The sequence below is a fragment of the Clytia hemisphaerica genome, unplaced genomic scaffold (assembly GCF_902728285.1).
Source record: "Clytia hemisphaerica strain Z4C2 unplaced genomic scaffold, Clytia hemisphaerica genome assembly, whole genome shotgun sequence".
In the NCBI taxonomy this organism is placed as follows: Eukaryota; Metazoa; Cnidaria; class Hydrozoa; order Leptothecata; family Clytiidae; genus Clytia; species Clytia hemisphaerica.
Genome location: NW_027104045.1, coordinates 141,759 through 166,908, shown reverse-complemented (window position 1 = coordinate 166,908; position 25,150 = coordinate 141,759). Strand labels below are relative to the sequence as shown.

At 34.5% G+C, this 25,150-nt stretch overlaps 2 protein-coding genes and 2 long non-coding RNA genes across 5 annotated transcripts in view; 2 read left to right on the top strand and 2 right to left on the bottom strand.

The window, feature by feature from the left end:
* Positions 1 to 1,305: 1,305 nt before the first annotated feature.
* LOC136811853 (uncharacterized) lies at positions 1,306 to 19,949 on the bottom strand. Its single transcript, XR_010847283.1, has 3 exons — positions 19,860 to 19,949; positions 19,037 to 19,117; positions 1,306 to 1,568 (listed from the first exon to the last, which is right to left on the bottom strand). It is a non-coding gene; the product is annotated as an uncharacterized lncRNA (long non-coding RNA).
* On the top strand, positions 2,932 to 5,249 carry LOC136811837 (uncharacterized). The gene is made up of 3 exons (XM_067068465.1): positions 2,932 to 3,068; positions 3,317 to 3,916; positions 4,921 to 5,249. Exons 1-3 carry the CDS (start codon positions 3,029 to 3,031, stop codon positions 5,136 to 5,138), a joined length of 858 nt encoding a protein of 285 aa, XP_066924566.1. The 5' UTR covers positions 2,932 to 3,028; the 3' UTR covers positions 5,139 to 5,249.
* LOC136811843 (alpha-1B adrenergic receptor-like) lies at positions 6,134 to 8,969 on the top strand. The gene is made up of 2 exons (XM_067068473.1): positions 6,134 to 6,379; positions 6,780 to 8,969. The coding sequence occupies exon 2, from the start codon at positions 6,785 to 6,787 to the stop codon at positions 8,879 to 8,881; it is 2,097 nt and encodes a 698-aa protein (XP_066924574.1). The 5' UTR covers positions 6,134 to 6,379; positions 6,780 to 6,784; the 3' UTR covers positions 8,882 to 8,969.
* Positions 19,950 to 21,993: 2,044 nt separating the features above from the next.
* LOC136811852 (uncharacterized) overlaps positions 21,994 to 25,150 on the bottom strand; it is a 56,780-nt gene continuing 53,623 nt past the window's right edge. For both annotated transcript variants that reach the window (XR_010847282.1, XR_010847281.1), the window contains exon 4: positions 21,994 to 22,086. This is a non-coding gene — a long non-coding RNA (uncharacterized lncRNA). The remainder of the gene's footprint in view (positions 22,087 to 25,150) is intronic.

Genomic DNA, 25,150 nt, shown 5'->3' with positions numbered 1-25,150 from the left:
TTTACCCCGCGTTTGCAATTTAGCTACCTTATCCCGAGTATCCATCACTCTGGGCTTACAAGCAAGCTTTCCCTAATTCTGAGTGCCCATCACTCTGGGTTTACAACTGGGCCTCCTCTTATCCCGAACGCCTATCACCCTGGGTTTACAATTGAGCTTTCTCTTATCCCGAGTAACCATTACCCTGGGTTTACAATTTGACCTTCCTTAATCACGAGCGCCTATCACCCTGGGTTTGCAACGGCCTTCTATTATCATGAGAGCCCATCGCCCTGTTTTAAAAAAGTGTTTACAATTGGGCCTTCCACTTTCACACGTACACTGAAGTTGAGCCCAGTGCTTTAGCACGTTACAGTTTAACATACATTTCACTTATTCAAGATAATATTGCGATTTTGCTCCTTGTCTAAATGGAGATAAGAGATATCAGCCTTAAGCTAGACGTGTTTTTATCTGAATCAGTCGTCCATTGCCGTTTCATACTATAACTACAACTCATCATTTTCATCATTTTCATCACCTAAATCCGAATACGCTCCTTTTGATCCATATATATATATATATATAATAATTCATCATACTACATGGGATAATACTAGTATTTATTAGGTGCAAAAATTTTGGACAGTCTTATGGTATGTAAGGATCCCTAAGAAAACTAAATATCTTAACTTTTCATAATGTCGTTTTCTTCTTTACGAAAAAGCACGAAAAAGTTCTCGTTCGATCGGTCATTGCCGTCGTCAAAATCTTCTGTTGATGTTATGTAATCTTTAAACCGTTGGAAAAGGCTTTTCTTTGAATGAATGGGAATAATGTCGTTTTGGCGCTGCATGTGGATGATATCTCGACGGGTAGCCATCTTTATTTTCATCACAGCTTTTGTCGTAATGGCGACGGTTGTAAGAAGTCCTTCCCCGGTAATTCCAGATCTTCCATAAGGTCTTCCTCGTCTTCTCGTTGACGCTCTCTCCGTAACAAACCAACAAGATAACAAGACATCTTTCGAATGGTGTTTTCTCTGTTGATGAGTGCGATCTTTTTTTGTAGATCCTCTCTTCAAGTAGAGGAATAGCTCTGGAGGTTCCTGCTAATTCACATTCCTCGTCTTTTTTTGATTCTCTCCAAGACGACAGATCGAGTTTTGAAATTGCGGCTCCTGTACATGGCAATGTCATGAATTTTCAGAGTCACGACTAAAAAAGAAACCATATATTAAAACCATATCTAATAGAGAGATAAATTAGAGGATCGGCTTTTTCTCTGTTTTTTTCTCCTCATGAAAATATTATTGTCACCTTCAGTGTTTTGCGTTTCTTCATTCTTTTTTTGCCTCAACTCACTTACGTTTGACCACATGGTTCAAGTGGATAATCTCTCTGTCAAATAGTGATCCAAGAACTGACCAAAAGTCATGAAAAGCGTGGTTAGTTTCTTGTTGCTACCTTTGTTCTCATTCTCCACTTGGAAAAGTTAATGCGTGACCGCGTTTGGTAAAGAGAGGACTGGAAATGTATTCGGGAAACCACGTGTGGTGTCGAACTTTCCGTCTGTTGCATACTCGGGATCTGAAAGAATAAGAATTATTTTCTAGGCCTTTCGATTAAGATCCTTATGGCAAGTTCAAAGCTTAGGTCAACAAGTACCTTCTTTTGTTCTATATATTTGTTACTCTCGTTATCGGCAGTGAAGTGTACCAGGTTAGTCAAAGAGGGTATTGTGTTGAGCCGTAAGGTTGAATTTGTAAGGAAAAGAACCAAGATGGAGAAAAAAAGTTTTTCGAGTCTTGAATTTTCCACAATTGCCGCCTAAAATTATCTTCTTTCTACTATAAGTTTCTTCCTTTATTGACGAGTCTTTAAAATATCTTCATAGTCTGGTAGAATTAGTGGAAACTTCACTGAAACCTGGACAAGATCCCCAATAAGATGAAATTTGGTATAGCTCTCCAAAAAGATAACAAACTACCAGTTCGATAGGGCATTGATATTTTCTGATCGAAAATTTGACTTTTTCTCTCTACAAGTTCAGTATCCTAATCACAACTTATTTACAGTTTTTCTCTTGGGAATTTTTTTCCATGTGGAGCACTAACACTACTGGACTTTTACGTGTTATGCTTGGATCAATAAATTTTGATAATTTTTTTTTATCAAAATAAACGAAGAAAATATACTGTTTTAGGGCCCATGACGGGGTAAATTTTCATTGAATAACCACGACATTCGACACCATAAACAATAGTGTACAACTTGCACCTTTGGCAACCCAACATGAAATTACAAGTTTTTTATAAGAACAAACTATATAATAGCATAAGGCTTTGATTGCCAAAATGTTAAGAATATGTTGAGAATTTTAAGGGCCATTTCACTGACGTCACTTGCATAGGACGACTGGCGAGTATGAGACAACAAATCATTAATATTGTAGAGCTCATTAAGATAATTGGTTACAATTAATGGAAACTATTATATTACTATAATTTACTATTCGATGATAATTTGATTTCTAAAGCAACTAATGAAGTCTGACCAAAATACTGCAAGCTGGATACACGTTTTTTTTTTTATTAGAACACCTAAAATTTGGCTCAGCCTGGATGTGCTTATTTCTTTTAGCCATTTTCAGCCTAAAATGTTCTTAAATGCGTTCTTAATTTTTCAGACTACTATAAATCGACAATATGATACAAAATTAAGAGCACTTAAATTTGGCAAAATTTGGACAATATTTGACTCTCGACTTTTGAAGATCCACCCCTAAATTCGGTTAAAACTGCTTAAAAAGAGAAAAAAAATTGTAGTTTCTTGTCATTTTTGTCCAAAGTGAGGCTGGGCATGTTCTTAAGATGTTCTTAATTTTTCGACGATTTTCAGCCTATATGTTCTTATAAACTAGGTTCTAATAAAAAAAAAAAACGTGTATTGTATTTGGTGTTTGTGTTTTTTGTAGTTGAATTGTAGCTGATAAAAAGATGTAATAAGAAAAACAACAAGTTTAAAAAAAAATTTATTTATGATAAAAGATGGATTTCAAGATTTTCTTGTTGGAGTTATTCCTTCTCGGTAAAGTTTTATCTTTTTATTGATCTGATTCACTAATGGATGGTATCTAGGTACTGAATAAGGTTTTTGGTGAGGAAGAAATATCGACCTGACCAAGGCAAATCGATAAATTGGTTATAATCTTTCTCAAAAAATTGTGTTCGAGATCTCGGCAATGTACCATTTATATATCTGCAATGTATCATACAGATTGTAGATTGTAATAAGTCAATTTATAACTTTAATTTCTTATATTTGCTACTTTGTAGTGACATTGCTTGAAGACATTGAATGCACAAATAATTTAACGACGCAAGCACAACCAAGGAATGTAACGTCAAGTCTAACCAAAGATAACATCACAACTACACGATTAGACGATACCAACGACCAAACAACTTCTTCACCAAAACCTTTGCAAAGAAACCTCACAAGACAAACACCGTTACATCCGCATGAAAACATCACAACTGTATCGCTGAACGACACTCAACCAACATCAACGATTAAAACGACGTCGCCGATCAACAATCCTCGTGCAACGAATTTGTCTCAAACAAATCTAACAACGCCAGTGACAATAACACAGAACGACACTCGAACAACATATCCACCAGCAAATTTAACAACTGTACCAATCAACTACACTCGTCTAACAAACTCATCTCAAGAAAAAATTACGACACCGACAGTAACGACGGAAGTCAAAACAACGACGCAGTCAGGATATAATACTACAGTGACACAGACTGAAAAAACAAGAGAAACTACTAAAAAGGCTATAGAATCGACTTCACAGCCAACAATAACAAAAGCAACAAAACTGATAAGGACAACAGTTCTAAAAACATCCACAACGACGTATGCAGGTAAAATCTTAAGATTATTCGAGCGTTCCTTTACTTAGACACAAATATGCACTATACACCTTTTCAACCGTAGCCGCCAATTATCGCGCAGGTATTTTTTTGTCCATTTTATCCACTCTAAAATCGTCCCAGTCTATTTTTCGCACCTAAAGACAGTAGAAAAAAGTGTTAAATAAGGATTGGATCGAGTTGGATTGTAAATTAAATAATAGAGTGACACGCGCCTAACCACGCGACTACGATCGAAAAGGTGTATTAGGAAGTTCTTTTAATCATAAGTTCCCTTTCAAATTTAATATTGGACAGTAGTACCACAATCAAAAGTAAACTGACTCAGACTTTTAACACGAATTGTTGAAACGTTGGTCATTGACGACTTAGTGAAAAAATTGTTGAAAAGATTTTGTTGAACAGAGAAAAGTTGGGATGTAAACTTTTTCAAGTTCCCTGTGTCTACCCATTAAAACAATGAAAGGCCTAGTTGAATGAATGCCATTGTGATTTGACCTTTGTGATGAAATGGGATCTCAAATTAGCATTGCCAGCGATCCAAGAAATCAAATGCGAGGCAGGAAATCAGGTCACAAATTTGATGTTAGGGTGGGCATGTGAGTTTGATTATATTCTGGTTATCTAGAAGAAATTCTTTTGAAGTAGATAGAAGGTCCCATCGGGCGTTTTATGTTACAGAGCAGCGGGTATATACCCCCTGTGTCACAAACCCACTGGAACCCCAGCCCAACTGGAAAGTTTGGTAAAAATTTCGTCCCCGGTGGGAAAAAACCCTGTGATTTCGTCTGCATTCATAATATTCCATGTCTAAAAATTGCAATCCAAAACAATCCCCACCGGATTTTTTACCCTTTGAACAATAGAATTTCTATCCCCATTGAGATTTCAACAGGAATTTTTTTTCACTGAGGAAAAAGTTCCATCGGGGCTATGAGACAGCTGTGTGTATATGTAATTATCATTAACTCCATATAACAAATTCTTGTCTTTAGAATCACATCACGGAATGATTGCTGGTGTTATCATTGGTATTATCGTATCTTTCACAGTCGTGGTTGCCATCTTTATACAAAAGAATTTCCCTGTACCAGGCTACACAGGAGGTGCAATGGAAGGATTAGAAGTACTGGTGGGAGGATGTTTGACGTGTGAGTGTTGTAGAACAAACCATAAGAACAAAGCGGAACACGTGCTTTCACAGATTCTTTGAAAGTTTTGGAAGAAAATTTATCTGGAAGGATGTTTTTTATTGTTTTTTTTTAGAGTTTAGTTTCATCGGATTTCTAGTTTTTTATTGTTGTAAATATATGAATTTGACAAATTTCAAAATCTCTCCATGGTGATGTACAGGCAAGGTTTTAAAGTGATATTAAGCCCCCATCCCCAATTTCAGTTCATCTGCCCACACTGCTCAATATCTATGGGAAGAAATTTTGGCGGGAATCTAATTTGGCGAATGGCCGAAAAAATTTAATTTGGCGGGAACTTAATTTGGATCCGCCAAATCTTCTTCCCGCCAAAATTTCTTCCCTTAAGGTAGTTAAAACAAAGTTTATGAATGAATCAAGCTCGGGCTAACTAAAAAAGGTGATCAAGCTATAACATTTCAATATATCACCTCTGAAGGAAAAAGGTAATATTGAGTGGACTCGGGTGGCTTAGGTTCACACTTTTCTTTAATCTCGTGATCATGTTTTAACGACAGTTTCCATGGGAGATCATATAAAATAAAGCCTAGATTTAGCCTCTTTTCTGATTTTTTAAATTGAAAGATTTATTTTTTAAATGTCATTACTGTTAATGGTTACCGTGGCAGAGGACCTAAAAATAAATCTGAAATTTTTATATTTAGATTTTTTCTTGAATCATTAATTGAGAATATATTATATCGATCGGACTTTCAAGTGTGCTTTTTATATTGAATTTAATAGAAAGAATTCTCACAAGGTCAAAATTTCTAAAAATAAGTGAAGTTTGAAAAAAAACTTGTCAAATATTTTAAACTTTCAATTTGTAAAAGCAGCGAAATACTGTATATTCAATTCAAACTTATGAATGCTCTTCAATATATTCTCTGATTTTTTTATATACTCCATTCATCACAGAATTTAAATTTAAAAGCAAATTAGGTGGCATCAATCATTAATGAAACTGCAGCAAGATTTTCTTCCCTCTTTCAATGACTGAGAAAGTACAGACTTTGAAAAACATGATAGAATATTTTTCGATTGATACAAAATTTAATAAGTTTACATTTTTGTTTTGACTTCGGTCTTAAGTAAGTCGCGAAGGAAATGATTTACAATAGATTTTATATTGACCATGTGCTGTGGAACAAAGTCGATTTTTTTAATTTAAAGATAAATTTTGAATATTAAATGTTTTATATTCATTCACAGAGAAAACCGAAATCGATTTATTCGAGTTGACGCGGAAACTTCATCCACAGAGGTTTGTCCCATTTCGTAATATAAAAATTCTGTTTAATTTTCAAATAATTTTCTTTATATCCTTTTTCATTATTTTTTTTGTACTCTGCGATCAAGATATCCCGTTATCAGTTATGAAGAGAGATATCCTCTTTTCTCTTTGGAAAAAATAGAACAATTGTTTTACTATGAGCCCCTGCCGGCTTAGTTCGTGATCTTCCATTATGATAGCCCTTTAACATACCATTTCCTTTCAAATGAGTGTTTCAAAAAAATTCTGAATTTTAACTAAATCTTCTACCTACCGAAGAGCTTGGCGAAAACAAATCCTAAAATTTTTTTCAAGTAAGGATTAAACAAAAGTTGTAGCCCTCATCAGGGGCCAGTCGCGTGAACATATCCCCTTCATCTCTCGTTCTTAGGTACAATGTCGTTAACTTCGCCAGTTCCTGCAATCAACGTCACGTTTTTCTGTTGTCTTTCAAACGCCTTGAGCACTGGAAAATTCGGCAATGTTCATCATCTACACAATCTTACATATCATTGTCAAGAACATACAGATTACGGCTCAAAAGAAGAATACATTAAAAAAGTCATCAAAGTGTTTTGGATCGATCGCCATAAACACCAAAACATATTCAACTGTAACGGTACTTCGAATAGCCTAGAAACTATATATAGACAACCACAAGCTGTTCAATTTCCAGCAAACGTCTGTCGGCAGCGTATTCAACTTGAGTTCAATTTCTACATCATTATATGGCTTATCATCTTCATACTTGGTATCATTGGAAATTCACTAGTACTTGCTGCTTTCTGTAAATCGAAGAAATTGCAAGCCAATATAGAAAACCATTTCGTAGTTTCACTTGCAGTAACAGACTTATTATTAATCTTGTTCATCGTACCAATCAAGATAGACTATGCTCTTCATAACTTCTTATTTTGCTCAACGTTAAACGTATGCCGACTTTACCTGATAACAGATCACGTTTTCTTCAGTGCGTCAATTCTCAGTATATTCGCTTTAACAATTTCTCGATACATCACTATAATTCATCCATACGATTACCGTAAAATCGTCAACCCAGTTGCTGCTAAACTAGTAGTTGGACTTATATGGATCATTGCAATCACTTTTGGTATCATATCTAACGTAGATGCAGAGCATAATACGTTCGATGGAATCATGATTGAAAACAACCAATGCCAATATCGACATTTAAATCAAATCACAACATATGTATTATACGTTGTAGTTTTCTTCCTACCCTGTTCAGTGATGACCGTGCTGTATTGTCATCTATACTATATCTCTAACAAGCATACTAAAACTATACGACTCGAATCAAAGAGAATCCCCAAGAAAACTTGTAATCTACATAGCAAAGACACAGCTTCCACCAGTAGTAATGGAAGCTCTTATAAAAAACACCGTCGAAGCAGTAGTGGTAAGATTAGTTTCATCATACAGCAATCAGCATCTTTCATTAATAAGAAGCTGGAAACGAGAGCAACAAGAGTCTTATTACTTTTATACGGTAGCTTTGTTGCTTGCTGGTTGCCAATCATTTTAATCATATTCTTGCAAGCTGGTGGTATTATACAGACAATACCATTCGGTGTGTACGCCCTGTTGCATTTCTTGACCACGTTACATTCGACAATCGATCCTTTTATTTACGGCGTCCTTCATCGTGAATTTAAATCGACCCTGAAGAAGATGTTGGGCATCACCATCTTAAGTTATCAGAGGAGAGGAAGCGGGTGTCGAAAGTCAATGAGTACTTATAGATCGAATTTGGAAGTACCAACAAGTTACCTAGCAACACATCGAGATAGTCGAGATTCGAACAGTTCATTTAATTTGAATACACCACGAACACCAGAGAAAACTGAAGATGGTTATCCCATTTATAAGATCAGATTTTTTGACGAGCTACCATCACCAGGACATCAGGATACTCCAAAAATCATCTTGGAAGAAAATGAAGATGAGGAAGAAAATCAAGATGAATGTGAAGAACAGACAGGTTTGATGGAGAACCTAAATCCATGTGGTGATATACAGAATCTCGATTCTGGGTATGGTTCTGCCGTGAATAAAGAGACCGTTTTCATGCTTGATGATCAAAACCTTTCACAGTGTCCTCAAAGTATAACTGCTATGGAAAATAAAAAATGCCCTACCAATAATATCTGCAAAACTGTTTTTATGCTTAATGATGAAATTTTACACCAAATAGATGACTTTTCCGGAGAACATCAAAACAGCGAGACACCGTTGTTATCAGATCAAGATGCAAATGAGTATGAACTAGTTCAAAGTACTAAAATTTGTAACTCTTCACTCTTAAATGTTGAAAATTCGAAAGAGGAAGATTTTCCATTTTTGAAAACACTGGTCCGATTTAAAAATGATTTCGATGAAACTAACAAGAAGAAATGTTCTGAGAACAATATAAATATTTGTGAAAATTCAGTGGTGCTTGAAAACTGTGACCATCAAATCAGTATTTGCTGATTTTATTATCTTTTTTTATATCATTGTGCAGCATTGTATAAGAATTATAAATTATTTTGATAAAAAGTTATATCTAGAAATAATAAAGCATGAAATTTACTTTTGTCGGAAGAAACTTTTGCAATTTCGTGCGGTTTGTGAAGGGATGTGTGATAAAATCCTCTCATATCTCCACACCATCCCAAGAAGATACAACATAAAATTTTGCATGAAAATGCTTTGATAAATACACGATTCAAAACTTTTTTAAATCAAAACCAAATTTTTTAACAAATCTATATTTAAAACTAATGTTTTGCGATTTTTTAAAACTCCAATTCTGCTTTTGATTTGATTTTTCAGTAGTACACACTTCCTTTCCAGTATTGGTCAAAGCATAAGGTATTTTTCGGCAATTTGTATGATGAATCTGAAAAGACTAGGGGGAATCTCCAGGAAACATGTTTCCGAGGGGGGCCTCAATGTCACCATTTCATTGCTACTGGCTAAAAATCTCTAACCAAATACACCCCCTTCTCACAGACCCGGTGGGATTTTTCAGCCAGGGGATGAAAATAACGGACTGAAACACGATGGGGATTGATAATTCATTGGGGATGGTAAAAATAGCATGATATTTTGCAGTGAGGATTGGTTTATTTGATTATTTCCAGTGTGGAGCGGTGATGATAATTTTCCACCGGGGACGATATTTTGGCCAATTTTTCCAGTCGGAAGGGGTCCCAGTGAGTCTGTGAGAAGGGGTGTCCAGATTACCGAGACAGGGATGTTTTATGCTATTCAGAAGAACATTTTAAGCTAATTGGCCATAGAGACATGTTTTGATGAGTGGATGGGACAAAAGGGGAAGTTTTTGTGATCAAAACAAACCATGACATCAATGTTTCATCAATTGAGTATTCAAAATATCTTCAATACAGCTTTGATCTATTTTTAATCTTTTTCTTTTTCATCTTCGAAAGAACATGTAAACAACACGTAAACTTAACCCTTAGGGACCGGGCCGTTTTTAGCTAAAGTCGATTTTTATAAATCTTTTGGTTTTTCCAATTTTTTTGACTCCATAATCTCGCTGAATTTGAAAAAAAATTCAAACTTTTCACTGTCGAACCAAAATACCAAATACAGTTCTTGAAATTTGAGTGAAAATTGAAGTTTCAAATTCAAAGTGGGTGTTACAAGAGGGCTTCACCCTACCTGACGGATATATCCGTCGTCGTTCTTGAAAGGATTAAATATGTTAACCTTAAAGGGATAATCAGATGGTTTGAGATATTTTGCCTGCAGATAGCTTCTAGGATTTTAGGAAAAACCTCTAAATTTTTCGGTGTATTTATTTTCTTAACTCAAGTTATGCCAATTTGAAATCTCGAAAAATGGGACCTTTCAGGGACTTTTCACACATTTTTCTATTGTTTTCAAGCAAAAGTTCAAAATTTCAAAGTGGTATAACTTTAGTTAGGAAAATAAGTACACCAAAAAATTTAGAAATTTTTCCTAAAATCCAAGAAGCTATCTATAGGCAAAATATCTCAAACCATCTGATTATCCCTTTAAAACACTTATTTGTGAGCCAGTGGCGCTTTTGAATCCTAGTCGAAATCTTTTTTTAAAATGAATTGATTTTTGTCACTTTATCAGATTTTTACTCGATTTTTACCTAAACAAGAGAAGAAATTGTAGCGGAAAGAAAATCTGGCAGATTTGGCAGATTTGGTCAAAATCCGCCAAATGAAATTCCCGTCGAATTAAATTCTTCCCGCCATCTGCCATATTAAATTCTCGCTATTCTTATTAGAGCGCAAACTTTGCATTAAACTCCACAGTAGGATCCGCCGGATTTCCGCAAACCCCATGCTCTCGGACTCTTAAATTTGTTGAAATTGATTTCCGCCGCCTGTAGAAAAGGGTTATTTAAATAAATTTTAGATATACGGAACTATGCAGGATATCCATCATAATGCAAAACCGCTGTGTCATTATCAAAGGTATGAGTTAAAGAGATTCAATAACAAAACAACTCAAAAGCACTATAAGTGAACAAATAAACCAGTAAGTAAAATTGACTCACCTTCACTCATAAGAGGACTTGACTAAGCAGAGAGTAATCCTTACAAATCTATGAACTAAGATATATTACTAATATGTTAAAATTGATATATGGTCGAAAGTACTTATAATTTCGCTCCTTGAATTAGAAGGCTACTTAATGATGTCAAAAAAAACGCCCCCATAGTATAAAATCGTGTTGAAATTATTTGATTTATTGCGAGAGTTAGGACATGCTTGAAGCAGAAAACTTCTAAGCGTACTGGATTCCATATGATCAAATGCTGAACCAAAATTAGGAGTTTACCTCAAGCGAAAAGGGTTTTAAGTTCCAATAGAGATTTGCGAATCAGAGTATAGAATTGATTGTCTCAGCTGTTTTCAAACTTTACTAGCGCAATTTTTCTTCTAAATACCGCCTTACATACGCGCTTACTAAACTATTCCATTGTTTACCGCACAAAAGCATTGGCCAATAAAACCTTTCAAAAAGAATTATAGAGAGTCAACATTACTATTTTGCGGACATATTCTTACTCCCCGTTTCTATCTCTTAATTACGGAGAAGCCATTTCTGGATCGCCACACTAGTTAGTTTTACATTTATACACTCCAGTGAATTTTTTTTGTTTTTTTTTAATACAAACCTATGGGAGAAGATTTTCAGACATTTTTGACCGGGTTCACTCATTATCCCCAGGGGGTTAAAATATGGCCATTTTTGGCAATTTTCTTCACTATGCTATCCACCGGGGTGGAATCTGATACAATGGTTTAGTACATCACCAGACGTATATTGTTTTTTTTGTTTTCGGACATAGTACATTGCATATAAATAATTTTGACCAGAGCCAATAAAACTTAAAATATAATCATAGGTTTTCGAAAGAATGTTATTTGGTTATGTCAGACTAACTCCCCCAGATAGAGTAAACTTTACTTATTATTAAAGGATTGCAACATCTTGCATAAATGGCGATCCTTTTACACGTGTAATCAACCCATTGGAATTTTTCTCTGTGACTTTTATATTTCTAAAAGGCAATACTATATCAATTGCGGTGTATCTAAAACCTTTTCAAATCGATTACTCGGAAATCCCTTAAATCAAACTTCAATATAGTGAAAGTTAATGCTTTGAGGGGGGGTGACCTTGAAAGGATATCGGCAACTGAACAGCAATGCATATGACTGTCCACAATGATGTCATATGAATATATTTTAAATTTAGGTTGTGTTTGGATCAAAACCTAGTAATGCTTTTCAAAATGTTTTAGGAAGTTTTCCCCAAATGATAAGATTATCTTTCATGAAATGGGAAAAACACCCTCACGAAAAGATACAAATGGATAAATTCTGGTACTTTCCCGGTTGTAGCATGAGTAAATCGTTGACCTGACAATATTTATCGAGAAAAGAAAACTTGTTTAGTTTGTAAACGTTTTCTATGAGAACAACAAATCCGCTTTGAAGCTTTTGGTTGTTCTTAAAAACTATTTTGAATAAGTTAAAAAGCCTAAAGATCTTTTTGAAATTTATAATTTCGATATTTTTCGTTAATCCATTTTGGTTTTGGTAACTTTTGTCTAAACCTTACGCAATTCTCACTACAGTTCCACTTTTTAGACTATTGTAATGCTTTGTTCTTAAAGAAAGTTGAATCTCCTATAAAAACCATGAACAGGAAAAGTCAGAAATTTATCTTCTAGTGTAAAAACGAGTCCTAAAAAGTACAGATTCTTTTCGTAGTGAACTCTTGTTATTTTGAAACATTGCATCATCATAAGTTTTTTTAAAGTATTTTCTTTTAAAATAGAAAGTAAAAAGGTACCACTGACCACAGATATCACACACCTTATATTCTCGTTTACATTGGTGTGTGAATTCTTTCCTTTCGTGACGAAAGTGAAAACCACGTATTTCACGTTTTTTCACCTAGTTCTAACACTGATTCCCTAAAATTTCAAGATTTTACAGCAGGCTCAGCTAAAAACTCCCCCAATTCTTAAAAAAGTACATTTTATGACAATGTAACCCGCAAAACAAGATAAGACGGCAAATATTATATAAAACCATGTTATTGAACCTCGGATGACATCCGCTGAAAACTTCTACATCGTTATAAAAGACATCGACAGCCTCAACGAGGAATATCAATCTCTCACTTCTGGATCTCTGACGAAGTTCCAATTCGAAAGTCAAGTCAAGTAAGTACATATTTTTCGCTTCTTAATGTCTCAGACTTAAATTTTTTGATAACCCGCGCATATACATATAAAAGATCATTCCGATCTTTTCATTGGTTGTCACGGAAAATCAATAAGTAAGTTTTGTTTTAACCCCGGGGGGGGGGCACTCATATGTTCCAATCCACGACATATGCCGCCCTTAAGGGTAGGTTTTTCGAGACCCTCCAAATGCACTGTAAGGGTGTACTTTTGTTAGAGTGTACTTAAGGTTCTTCTTTTAGCTGGATACACTGAAAGGTTGTGTTTGGGGACTGCTGAATTGCAGTTTTACTGATAGTAAAAATCTGATGTATCTTTTTAGTTTTGACACAATGTATCGACATTTAAGACTCATTTTCAAGTGGCTTCAGCAAAATAAGATATGCAATCAACTACACTGTAAGGGTCAGAAACTTTCGGTAAAATGCACTGCAAGGGTACCTTTATGCTGCTCAAGGGCTGCACTATAAGGGTCCGATTGTTAAAGCCATATTTCTGGCGGCACATGCCGTCGTTTAGAAATCGAGTGCCCTCCGGAGTTTTTACCTACCCATTCCGTTGATACTCCAAAAGTGAAAGTTTTGAAAGAAAAAATGGAAAAAATTAAAAAGCTACCCGAAGGTAAGAGAAAGCTAAAAATTGATGCTCACGGAAACCATAGGGATGCTGACAGGGCAAACAAAAGAAGACAAAATTTCAGTCGAATCCGACTTTTTAGTCGACTTTTTACTCGTTTTGACTCAAAAACTCTTACCCCGCCAAAAATGAAAAATTGGCAAGAATGAAAACACTTTCCCGAAGCTAAAGTGTGCAAAATTTCAAATCGGATCATTTAGAAGTCTCCAGCCTGTTCGAAAGTTTTAAAGTGATAGACAGAAAGACAGAAGAACAAATAGACATTATCAAAATCTAAGCTCAACTAAAGTTGTAATGTCCAAGCAGATTCTGATATTCCGCGCAAATGGTCCTAATAAGGGTCGTAAAAATCACGTATTTTCCAATTTTCTTCCTTTTTAGTCCCGTTAGAGTCCGAGTGTTGAAAGCCGGTCGGAAACCCCCCATCCATCATGTAAACCTAGTACCCCCTCGGAGATTTTGAGCGTGGTTGCCGTTACTCATACCAAATAGTTGTTCTCCTTAGTCATTTAAAAGGTTACTTAAGAAACAAATATTGAGGCTAAGAATAATACCTGATCCCACAGACTAAAAGCTAAAGATAGCTTTAAAATACAGTAGGGGTACAGAGGAATCCTTAGAAGGCTTTTTACTTGATAATTTATTTTGAGATAAATTCATTCTGTTCCTTTTACTTTCAGTTTTGAGGAGGGTTTAATTATGATGATTTATCTATGATTTCAATACTATATAAGAAATGAGTATATAAACTCATATTATTTATGTCATCAACGAAAACAAACTTAAATCGAATATAGCCTTATTTGGGAAAATCTGAGTCAATCGTCTGATAGATTATTGACTAATTATTCTGCGTGGAAAACGGGGGCTTTTGAAATTCGCATATGAGAACGAACGATACCTTTCGGTGATTGCTAAAGTTGGACAATTTATCCTCCTAGTCTGTATACACGATTTAGATTATACACTGATTTTCATTCCCGCAATTTCCACGTCCAATGAGAAACACCTAAAGAAATGAGCAGTTTCAGTGAATTAGTGGTAATGGCATCAAATCAACAGATCATCTACGCTCTGCTTTTAGGGAATATGGCGAATGTGACGATCTGACAAGGTTGTTCAGCTAAAACATTCATAACTTAAATTTTTACTGAATTTTAGCATTTTACTTGAAAACGAGAACGGAAGTGAGTAGGCTCTAATGTTTATATTTGCTATCGTCCGTTCATTTTAGAACGATTATTTTATTTATGATACTCATGACATAATGTTTTCTACGGAAAGATCCCGGTTTTTGCCAGTAGTGGCAAATTTTATACAACTTATTTTGTCTAGTTCAAAGTTGCTACTACTGGCTAAAACCGGGGTATTTCCGTAGAAAACATTACGTCATGAATATCATGAATTTCAGCCAATCACCACGCTGGAAAGCTGATTTATTACTCATCTAAAGTCAGGATGAAAAAGATGAAAGTGCTGACGTCAACCTGGGTAGATTCTCTTAACAATACGCCCTTTAGAGTGCATACACGCTTTTTTTATAAGAATAGTGTACTTTGGATGAGGGCCAAGTATTCTTAAGAAATTGTCAAAATTGAGGGTGAAATCTTCCTAACGTATTCTTCCTTTTTTAGACTTGACTTTTTTACAAACATGAAAAATGATCAATTTGAATGAATGAACATTTGGAGCTAAAATTACATTTCTGCCTCAAAGTTAAAATTCAAGTCTAACAAAGGAAGCTGTTTTTTTCTGCTAACCAACATTTACTGGGTGTTGTTTTCTCGTCACAAGCTCATCTGTAACAAAATGACATGACCAAAGTTTCTCCCATGAGTTATGGTACTAAATCATTTTTGCATCATGTCGGAAAAAGCTAGTGCTTTATGCAATTGAACTCTAACCTTCAAAACAAAATTGAAAACAAAGAAATTAGTTCCAGGAATGAATTTTATCTTAATTAAATTAGAATGATTCGTTTTTTTGAAAAACTGTAGTCAATTTGAGATCTTTGGCCCGTAGGTAATTCGTTTTGCTTTTTCTTTTTTTAAATAAGTTACAATTTTTGATTTCCGGACTAGTCGAATTTTGAAAATTCCTGGAGAAAGATTTCAAAGACGATTTACTCAGGATCTTAGAACAAGAGATTATGCAGGCTTAAATTTTATCATCAACTGATTATTCCTTTGAATTTCATTCTTCCAAAATTGATTTGAAAAGCGATTTTAACGAACTAGTAAATTCATGATAATGTCTTCTACGGAAATTCCCCGGTTTTAGCCAGTAGTGACAAATTTAAACTAGACAAAACTTGTATAAGATTTGCCACTACTGGCTAAAACCGGGGTCTTTCCGTAGAAAACTTAACGTCATGAATATCATGAATTGGAGTTTGTGATCATCATGTGACTACATTAGTCAAAATGATTTATGATAGTCAAAATGGTTAAAACTTTAGTTTAAAAATAAATCTACTACAATCAGTTCTTGCTTATCTAATCTTTTGAAAAGAGGTAAATTTTCATTAAATTATCAATTAAAAGATCATCATTTATATGACTTTATAATTGGCTAATTCTGGTAATCACTTCATAATCTGTACATTACTTTTTTATCCCAGTTATCAGTATTTTTGGGATTTGTTAGGGTCATTGATCTTTACAACAAATTACGACAAAAACAGCTGTTCTTTACAGAATGTTCGAGACCAAAAATATCAACATGGTGAAATTGTGAAGAATCAAGAAGCCACTTTAAAATAGTGCTAAAACAAGCGTCATGGTGTGGTGCCATATTGCTCTAATTCTGATGACGTCACCAATGTATATTTTAGTACGCATGATTCATGTTCAATTATTTTCTTTTTCAGTTTCGGTCATATGTTTTCATGAATACTGCTTTAAAACTTTTTGGTGACTTTTATGCTTTAATCATTTCACCTTTAAATGCACTTTTGAACTTCAGATTTCATAGAATTTCGGACAGACAATAAGAATGAGGTATCATACCAGCCACAAAGAATGACACGTGTTCATCTTATCTGATCATGCGCAATAGTGAGCAATCATGTATATTTTTCATAAAAACTGAAAATTTACGATATGTTTCTTCATTTTGATTTGGAGTTTTACCAACGAAGTTGCATTGTTTGAGAGCTTTGTAAAAGAGAATTTTTCATAGCATTTGAGAGCCTTTGGATCAGGAATTTGGCTTTGACAAGAGTTGACGTACCTATATTCTGAATCTTGGAAAATTATAAATCGCGGGTATGCTAGATTGTATTTCTTCGAAAAAGTTTTTTACAATTCATAAGTATAAATATCTCCCTACATGTATCTGCCAACTATTTTACGTAGGTTGTAATAAAGAAATTATACGTCATTAAATGAACGATTCAATTTTAAAGTGATTAAGAAAAATTAGCTCTTATTCTTATTTGAGCATGATACGAGCTGGAAATATGTATGAAAAGGGATTCATCTCTTAGTAAGTTTATGCTTACGATCATCGGTCGGTCTTCTTGGGAATCAGTTTTATCACTTTAATGTATACTAAACTCCAAAATAAACCTTTGTGAAAGTCCTAAGCTTAAAGATCCCTGTCTCAGTGATTCAGTAGAGCTTCTTTTATCAGTGGGAGTAGACTGAAAGAGTTGAAGAAGTATAGTTTTGGGCATGGAATCTTAGCAAGCAAGGTCAGTTATGGAGCAAGTGGGACCATCTGACCATGCCCCATCTCATTTTCTATATCGAAATGCTTCGAAAAAACCTAAAAAACATTTACGTTAAGGGGCGGAACCTCATGCGACTATTGGGGAGTGCCTTAGGTACCCCAAGGGTAAGATTTCTCTGGAAGTAACACCGCCAGGTCTTTATACCTTTTGACTTTATACCTCTTATGCTGCTACTTTGGCACCTTTGTATACAGGCTCTCTGGTGAAAAGAGCTGTTTAAATTACAAGAAACCTTCCAAAATCAGACTTACAGAAATTGTGTAGTGAGAGCAGATTTTTATGATAAAGTAACTATCTATACATAACATTAAAAGATAATAACTTCGTAACAAAATTGCGCTCTTCTACACAAATTTTCCGACACCCCTGAGAACGCTACTGACTAACGGTTGATCCGATCAGTATTCACATTTTTAAACAGTTATGCGTATCGATTATAATGATTGCTGCTTCCGTATTGACAAATCGAAAATGAGAAACGCCCATTCCCATCATGCAATTCATTAGAATGATCAAAACAACAACAACAACCCATAAAACAACCCACTCATCAATCTTTGAGAATGTATACGCTTTAGCTTGATTTATGGAGTTTGTTGCTTACTATGCCATCATTTGATTTCGGTTGAGCTATTTTAGAGCGAGAGGGTTATGGTTGATAGTGATTAATGTTGACAGAGAAATTTTTAAACCACTTCGACTTCTATAGGAGGAGGCTTCTGAGGAGGCTGATATGCTTCTAGTTATTTTTCAGAAGATTTAAAAAAACTGAAGAAAACGAAGAAGAAAGCGTATGCAAAAGTAATAAATACAGCGTCCACATAACAGACAGACTTGAGTTTTTTTTTGATTTGACAGACATTTGGCTTTTGATTCTAATTCGCCGTATCAGATTCAAGAAGCTTCTGTCGTGCTTTTTGCTCGCATTCATTTGATAGACCCTTGTTTTAAATATTTCTCCTTGAAATGATATGACAATCTGGTGTTTTCAAATACAGTTTTTTTACAAGAACGTCTTCAGATGTTCTTAACTTTTTGAATTTCAACCCTAAAAATATCGCTTTCAATGTTCTCATTTTCCTGAGTATTTTTGTGTATTTTCCTAAGAAAGGGAATTTAAAGCCTCAAAATGTTCATAGCTTGCTCTTATTATTTTGGTCATCGAGGCCTTATGTTCTTATATTGTTTGTTCTTAAAAGAATGCATATGGAATTGTTTCATTCCAGCTAGAACCGATGACGTCGCATCATTTTCTGGAAAGTTTTTATGACGATTTTATTCATAGACAATAACTTGTGTTTCTGTTTCTGTTTTTGTTTACGAAATTCTTTCAATGAACTCATTCATTAAAGAAATCTCGTAGTAGTAATTAATTCCATGTTAATTTTAAATGAATGGTTAATTATCTCTAGTTAATTAAACGTAGTCCAATCACTATACTACAAGTCATTGAGATAATCTAGGCACTTTTCCTATATTGCAGTTACATGCAAAAAATAACCTACTTACATAAATTACAGTCAACGTCGATTCTTCTAGAATAAATGACGTCATTAGACCAAGATTACCCAGATTTACGACCTTTCACCCCTAGAAAATGAAAATCAGCAAAAATTAAGGGTAGGGTTTTTGACACTATGATCTCTATTTTACTTTAATCCTATATCCGAAAAACCACTCCCACTGAGGAAAACCTTTTAATTTGGAAGGAGAAAACAAATAATTGAAATTTCTGAGAACTACCCTGTTTCCTAGAGAAGAGCTTAAAAAATAAATAGCGAAAGCCTACGTAATATATGCGTCATAAATTATATGTTTAATCTTTATAATTCATTAATTATGTTAATTCTGACCATGCCCATATCATGCGGACTCTGATCTTCTTTTAAATATTCGAGTATGAAATTATGACATAATTTGTAGAAATCATGACATAATTTGTACACAGTATAAATTACAGACCAGACCAAGATTTTTGAACATTAATTAGTAGCCCTGTGTAGACTCTTTAGCCCCCAAATTACAAAACACCGAAAGAGAAGGAGCGTCCATACTCTTTGCAAAAATATCAGATTTTAGCTAAAACCAGGCAAAGATAGGGTTTTCTCATCTACCTTTTTAACTTGAATTCCCTCATGGATAACGCTGGATATATTTTTTAATAATTTTCTCCCTTGCCTTAAAGTCAAGCCATCACACTAATTATTTAGACTAGATTTGACAGGTGTCGCGTCACTTAATAAGATTTTACTGAGCCATTTGAAATCTTGCATCTTTAGGATTTTAATGATCAAAAAATATAAATCTTAATATGTGAGAATGGTGCAAATACCTGAAAGTAAACTTCACTGTCCTTGCTTCTCATAGTTATTTGTGGTGTATTTTTGCGTCTTGACCTCATTCATGTGGCTTTTCAGGTAATTTTTCTGTGAATTAAAAAGGAAGAATTTGAAAGTGTAGTAATTGCGTCAGTCATTAACAAACGCTCTGATTACGTTTATTGAGAGTGGGTTAAACGGCTACATTTACCTCAAATTACAAGGGAAATCACTTTAAGAAAAAAGGCACTTTCCCTTTCTTTTTAATGACGTTAGATTTTAGTTAATCTGAGAGGGGAAAAGACCAATCTGATATTCAGAGCTAGTAAGATTTCGTCAACAATGTGCATTTAATGACCCTTTAATTGACTCAGGGCAATTCAGGGCTAACCACATGTTCTTCATGAGAACAAACTATATAAGAACACAAAGCTTCGATGAACAATATATTAAGAACATTTTAAGACTTAGCTGACTCTAAAAGACCAAATTTCTAACAGGAAATCGCACAAAAATATTCACAAAATATGGTGAAATGAGAAAATTTTAAGAACGTTTTACGGTTTAAAACTGAAAAAGTTAAGAATATCCAAAGGCTTCAAAAATTTTGGAAGTTCTCTTTAAAAAGAAAGGTGTATTCTCATTTATATATCAACTCGGTCAAATTTATACAAAAAAAGTCCCCTCCCCCAACTCGCCACTGGAAAATCGGCATGAAAATAAATTTAGCCCTCATTCTCACTAAAAGCAAGATCAAACGATTTCCCTAGACTCTGAAATTTTGAGCTAGAAAGAATTCAAAATCCCGATGAAATCGATTCAATTCATTTTTTTTCTTCGGGTTATCATTTCTGGGATGTATACGCATTGAAAGGCAGCGAATACACGTTTTCGACGTGCCACTTTATTATTTGACTTACCACCCTAAACTCGATCCAATCCTTTTTGTACACTTTTTTATATTGTCTTTAGGTGCGAAAAAAAAGATTGGGTCGGTTTAAGGGTGGTAAAGCGGCTAAAAAAATGCTCGCGCAGCAATTGGCAGCTACGGTCGAAAAGGTGCATATATCAACGAACATACTAATAAAGTAAATAAAAAAACTCGTCAGAAAGCAAATAACATTCTAGACAGGAAGACCAGTCAATATCCTTTTGATACGTACATACATATTTACAGCACAAGGAGATTGATTTCTGTGTTTTTTTTTCTCGTATGAACTCTTCTGACCTTATAGAAGAAAAACACATTCTATAGAATTCCTCAACTAGCTTTTTCTATGACTCTAGATCTATGTAGTTGAATCCAAGTAGCTCGCACTTAAAGGTTAGATTTCAGAGACTAGTACGTTCTATCAAGCTAGCCTTGAAAAAATCTCTTAAACGTTCCCTTTTGACTTATGAGCAGTTGGAGACAATACTTTGTAAAACTGAATTCGTTATCAATAGCAGACCACTCACTAATCTAAACTTGTAATCTAAAATTGTAGAAACGAGTGGAGCATAATGACTCGAATAATTAAAATGCCAGGTAAAACATAGCTTTATTTCAACATCCACAATGTACGTGATTTGGATGTTAGATTGACGTTAAATGAATGTTATTTTGACGTTTTGTGTTAACTAGTAATGTCAATTGGCAAAGATTTGGGAAAAAATACGAATTTGTTTATTTAAAAATCTCTAGTTGAGAGATAATTCATAATATACCACTGTGTCACAGACCCGCTGGGAGCCCAGCCCCACTGGAAAGATTGACAAAAATCTCGTCCCCGGTGGAAAATACCTTAGAATTTCAGCCCCACTTAGAAATAGCACTTCAAAACCATTGCCACTGAATTTCTTTGGAACAAAGGAATTTCTATCCCCATTCCCAAGTGAGAAAAAAAGTTCCACCGGGGCAGTGAGACAGGGGTGTTATAATGACATTCAAGGCCTTAATAGTGCCAGTAGGGTTTGATTTGGTACATGTAAAAAATGGCTACATAAGTCGAATTTTGGAGGAATGCTTTTATCATTTGTACTGTGAGTCGTTTGCCTAATTAAGAGGTATTACTATTTCGTTTGTGTAACCAGTACAAACAAACTGAAGTGTTGAAGTCATATCCTTTGTAAGATAAACAAATAAACAGTCAGGAAGGATACCAATACCTTAAGAGCTTCTTCAGTTACAACAAACCACATCTTCCGCAATAGGTCTTTTGACAAAACAACAAAGTTGAATGACAAGAACTGCATGATTACCTAAAATGAAAAAAATCTAAAGGGTATGTCATCATTAAGGAACTTGATCTTGCTCTGAGTGGCTGAATGGAAGAGAAAATGAAATTTAGGGCAGGGTAATAGGGTGTGGACGTGACGCTACATGACTCATATGCCCCCCTAGCCCGTATTTTAGAAGTAAAACTTTGAATTATTCTTTCATCTCTAATATACAGGAATAAAATATTATTGTATCGACCTTTTTTCTTGATACTGTGTTGTAGTGATAGATAAGGTGTCGACAATCTCGATGTCGTTACACAAACGTCATTATGTGTCTGAGGCATTTTTCAAAGAATTTAAACGACACTGTCGTTATATCAATTTTCTTAACAGATGATAAAAATAATTACTATAAACATTTATTGCGTCATCTAGTTACAGGGAGCTTGGAGAAAAACCTTATTTTAGAGTTCCTATTCTTTCTGAGCATAACTAAATAGAAATACACGCAAACACATAGCTTGCAGTAGAAAATCTCAAGGAGTTCAAAGTTTAAAGCGACGGAGAACGTATTGATTTCCATGTACGGAACATGGCTATAAGATACACTCTCCGAGATTTAATATTTGACCCCTATTGAGAAGGAATCAATAGCGCAAAGGGTTAGTTTCACACAACATTCATTTATTGAGCTTTCCAGGGCGTTGGAGTGAGGTGAGTAGGTGTGTCAGAAGCCAATACCCAAGATTTCAACAACTGCTGGTGAATTATTATTACTTCAGCTTGTTTACCTGATTTTAGCAATAATGGTATAAGATTCAGCACGCTCTTCTTTTATAAGAACAACTTTATGAGAACATCAAGGCTAAAATTTTGGTCTAAGAACTTATCGAGAACAATCGCAGAGTCTTTGCTTGCAAAAATTATCATCATTTTAGCCTTTTAAGTCCCTGAATAAAGAAGATGGTTGACTATATTTCAATAACGTTTAGACCATAGAAATTTTGACGAGGCTGACTTTAGATTCACATATTCTTATAAGGCTTATAAAGAAAGCTTGAATTGTGAGGGGAGGGCATTGCTATGGTTAGGTATGAAACAAGCAGCCCACTTGCTGAAAGAACTCTGCATTTTAAATACATAAGTTAAAAAGAAAGTTAAAAATTACTAGCATCTAATGGTTTTTGTCTCGATCCTCCGTCCAATATACATAAGTTAAAAAGCATAGTTTTAAGTAGTACTAGAAAATCGATTAAGAACAATATCAATAGACGGGGGCGATAAGGGAGGATGTTTTAGAAAAAACCTACTGTTCCATAGTTTCTCATAGTAATATGTAAGATTACGATGTAGAGATAATTTGATCCAATTAATCATTCGTTGAGAGTGCCTCTAAGCAGATGATGGTCGTAGCAAAAATGAAGTGCCCGAGATATCATTTTTGAATCAATGTATAAAGTTTTGTATTATGCAGTAATAGAAGGACAAGGATGTGTTTTGTATTTATTTACCTTTTATCACTATGACAAATTACTCAGCTCGAAACCGTTACATTTTCATAGCTAATGAATTTCCTCTTGCAGAATGACAATGATAAAAATGATTATTTGTCCATATACAAGAATAAATTATGCTACAACGTAAATTAGCATAATTAATGCAAAAATGACAAGATTGAGCTAAATTCAATCAAATTTTGGAATATCATTAAAACGCTTTAAATACGAAAGACAAACAAACTCAACTTTTTAGGGTCTATCCCCTTTTTCCTTTACTTCCCCTCGCTACTATTTGAAATGTCAGTAACTCTGTTAATCTAAGACGGAACAATACTTTTGTATTTTAATTTATTCAAATTATGCAAAGTCATCGCGTCATACAATAGATCACTCAACACCCACGGCCGAGAATCTGCATATATACGAGAGATGTTCGAGCGAATAATTAAAACAAATTCATTTCTCGGTTATAGGTCGAACAAGAAACCTCGGAAAAATATGCAATTCAAACTAATACTTCTGCTATGTTTGGTTTGTTGTTTACGAACGACTTTATCGAAATCAATCAGAAGCAAAGAAGACGCTCTAAAAAGCGGCTTCGACTGTGTGCTTCGTGCAGGTCGTGAGATGTTCATCAACACACGGATCGGATACACGCGTGATGCGTACGTACAATCAGTTGAAAAATCAACCGGTGACGTCACAAATCATAAATATTGCACCATTCTTGATAACAAACATTATTGTAAAACTTGGAATATTTACGGACCAAAACAAAAGCTGTTATCCGCATACAAATATAGAGTAAGAGATGCAAAGACTGATGAGATCATCTGGGAAGGTAGTGATTACGTCATCCCACAAAACCTACTATTCTATTGCTACAAGTCTCACAATATAGAGAAAATTCATGTGGACCATACTGATAACATTGTCACATTGAGTTGGAAAAAGAACTATTGGGATTCAAAATTTTCACCCAAACATACGCTCACCATAGATGGTGCGAAGAATGGACAAGAGCTTGACCAGAAAGATTGTGGTAGAGAGTTGTGCCAAATCTTGATTGTGCAAAACAATGGTGAGTGTGTTCACGGATTGAAAAAAGTTTGCGTGAAAACGAAATTCGATTTAAAAGATGGAAAGAACGAATATAAGCAGCGACACATGGTTGAGACATGCACAACATATAATGAATTATGCTCTAATACATTTAGTAACATTATTGGACCTTCTTTATCATGAAATTTGAAGCACTCTTATTCCCTTTTAAAAAATCCTTTCAATCGAACTTAAGTCATTGGTTTAAATTTCTTTAAAAGTTCTTTGAAGTCTGTGTCAAACCTTACATCCAAAAAAGGTTTTTTTGGGGTCTTCAAAAATTGGGGCCTTAGTCTCATTCCTTCCATTTTTATATACTGTATTTAATGAAAATAGAAGATTTTAATATATTAGAATTATATTGTAGTATATAATATTTATTATTTATTCAAATGTATTTTCAAAACTTTAGAAATTAATAAAAATTGTATTTATACTCAGTAAAATATCCCAAAAATATAATTCAAGTTAAAAGCAATTAAAGATTATATTCTTCCTTGTCA

What these genes read in the sequence shown, in the direction of transcription:
- LOC136811837 (XM_067068465.1), top strand. Translation starts at nt 3,029, where the DNA reads ATGGATTTCAAGATTTTCTTGTTGGAGTTATTCCTTCTCG. An exon ending in GTTGGAGTTATTCCTTCTCG is followed by an intron (nt 3,069 to 3,316) that starts GTAAAGTTTTAT and finishes GCTACTTTGTAG; the next exon opens with TGACATTGCTTGAAGACATT. An exon ending in ATCCACAACGACGTATGCAG is followed by an intron (nt 3,917 to 4,920) that starts GTAAAATCTTAA and finishes TCTTGTCTTTAG; the next exon opens with AATCACATCACGGAATGATT.
- LOC136811843 (XM_067068473.1), top strand. Translation starts at nt 6,785, where the DNA reads ATGTCGTTAACTTCGCCAGTTCCTGCAATCAACGTCACGTTTTTCTGT.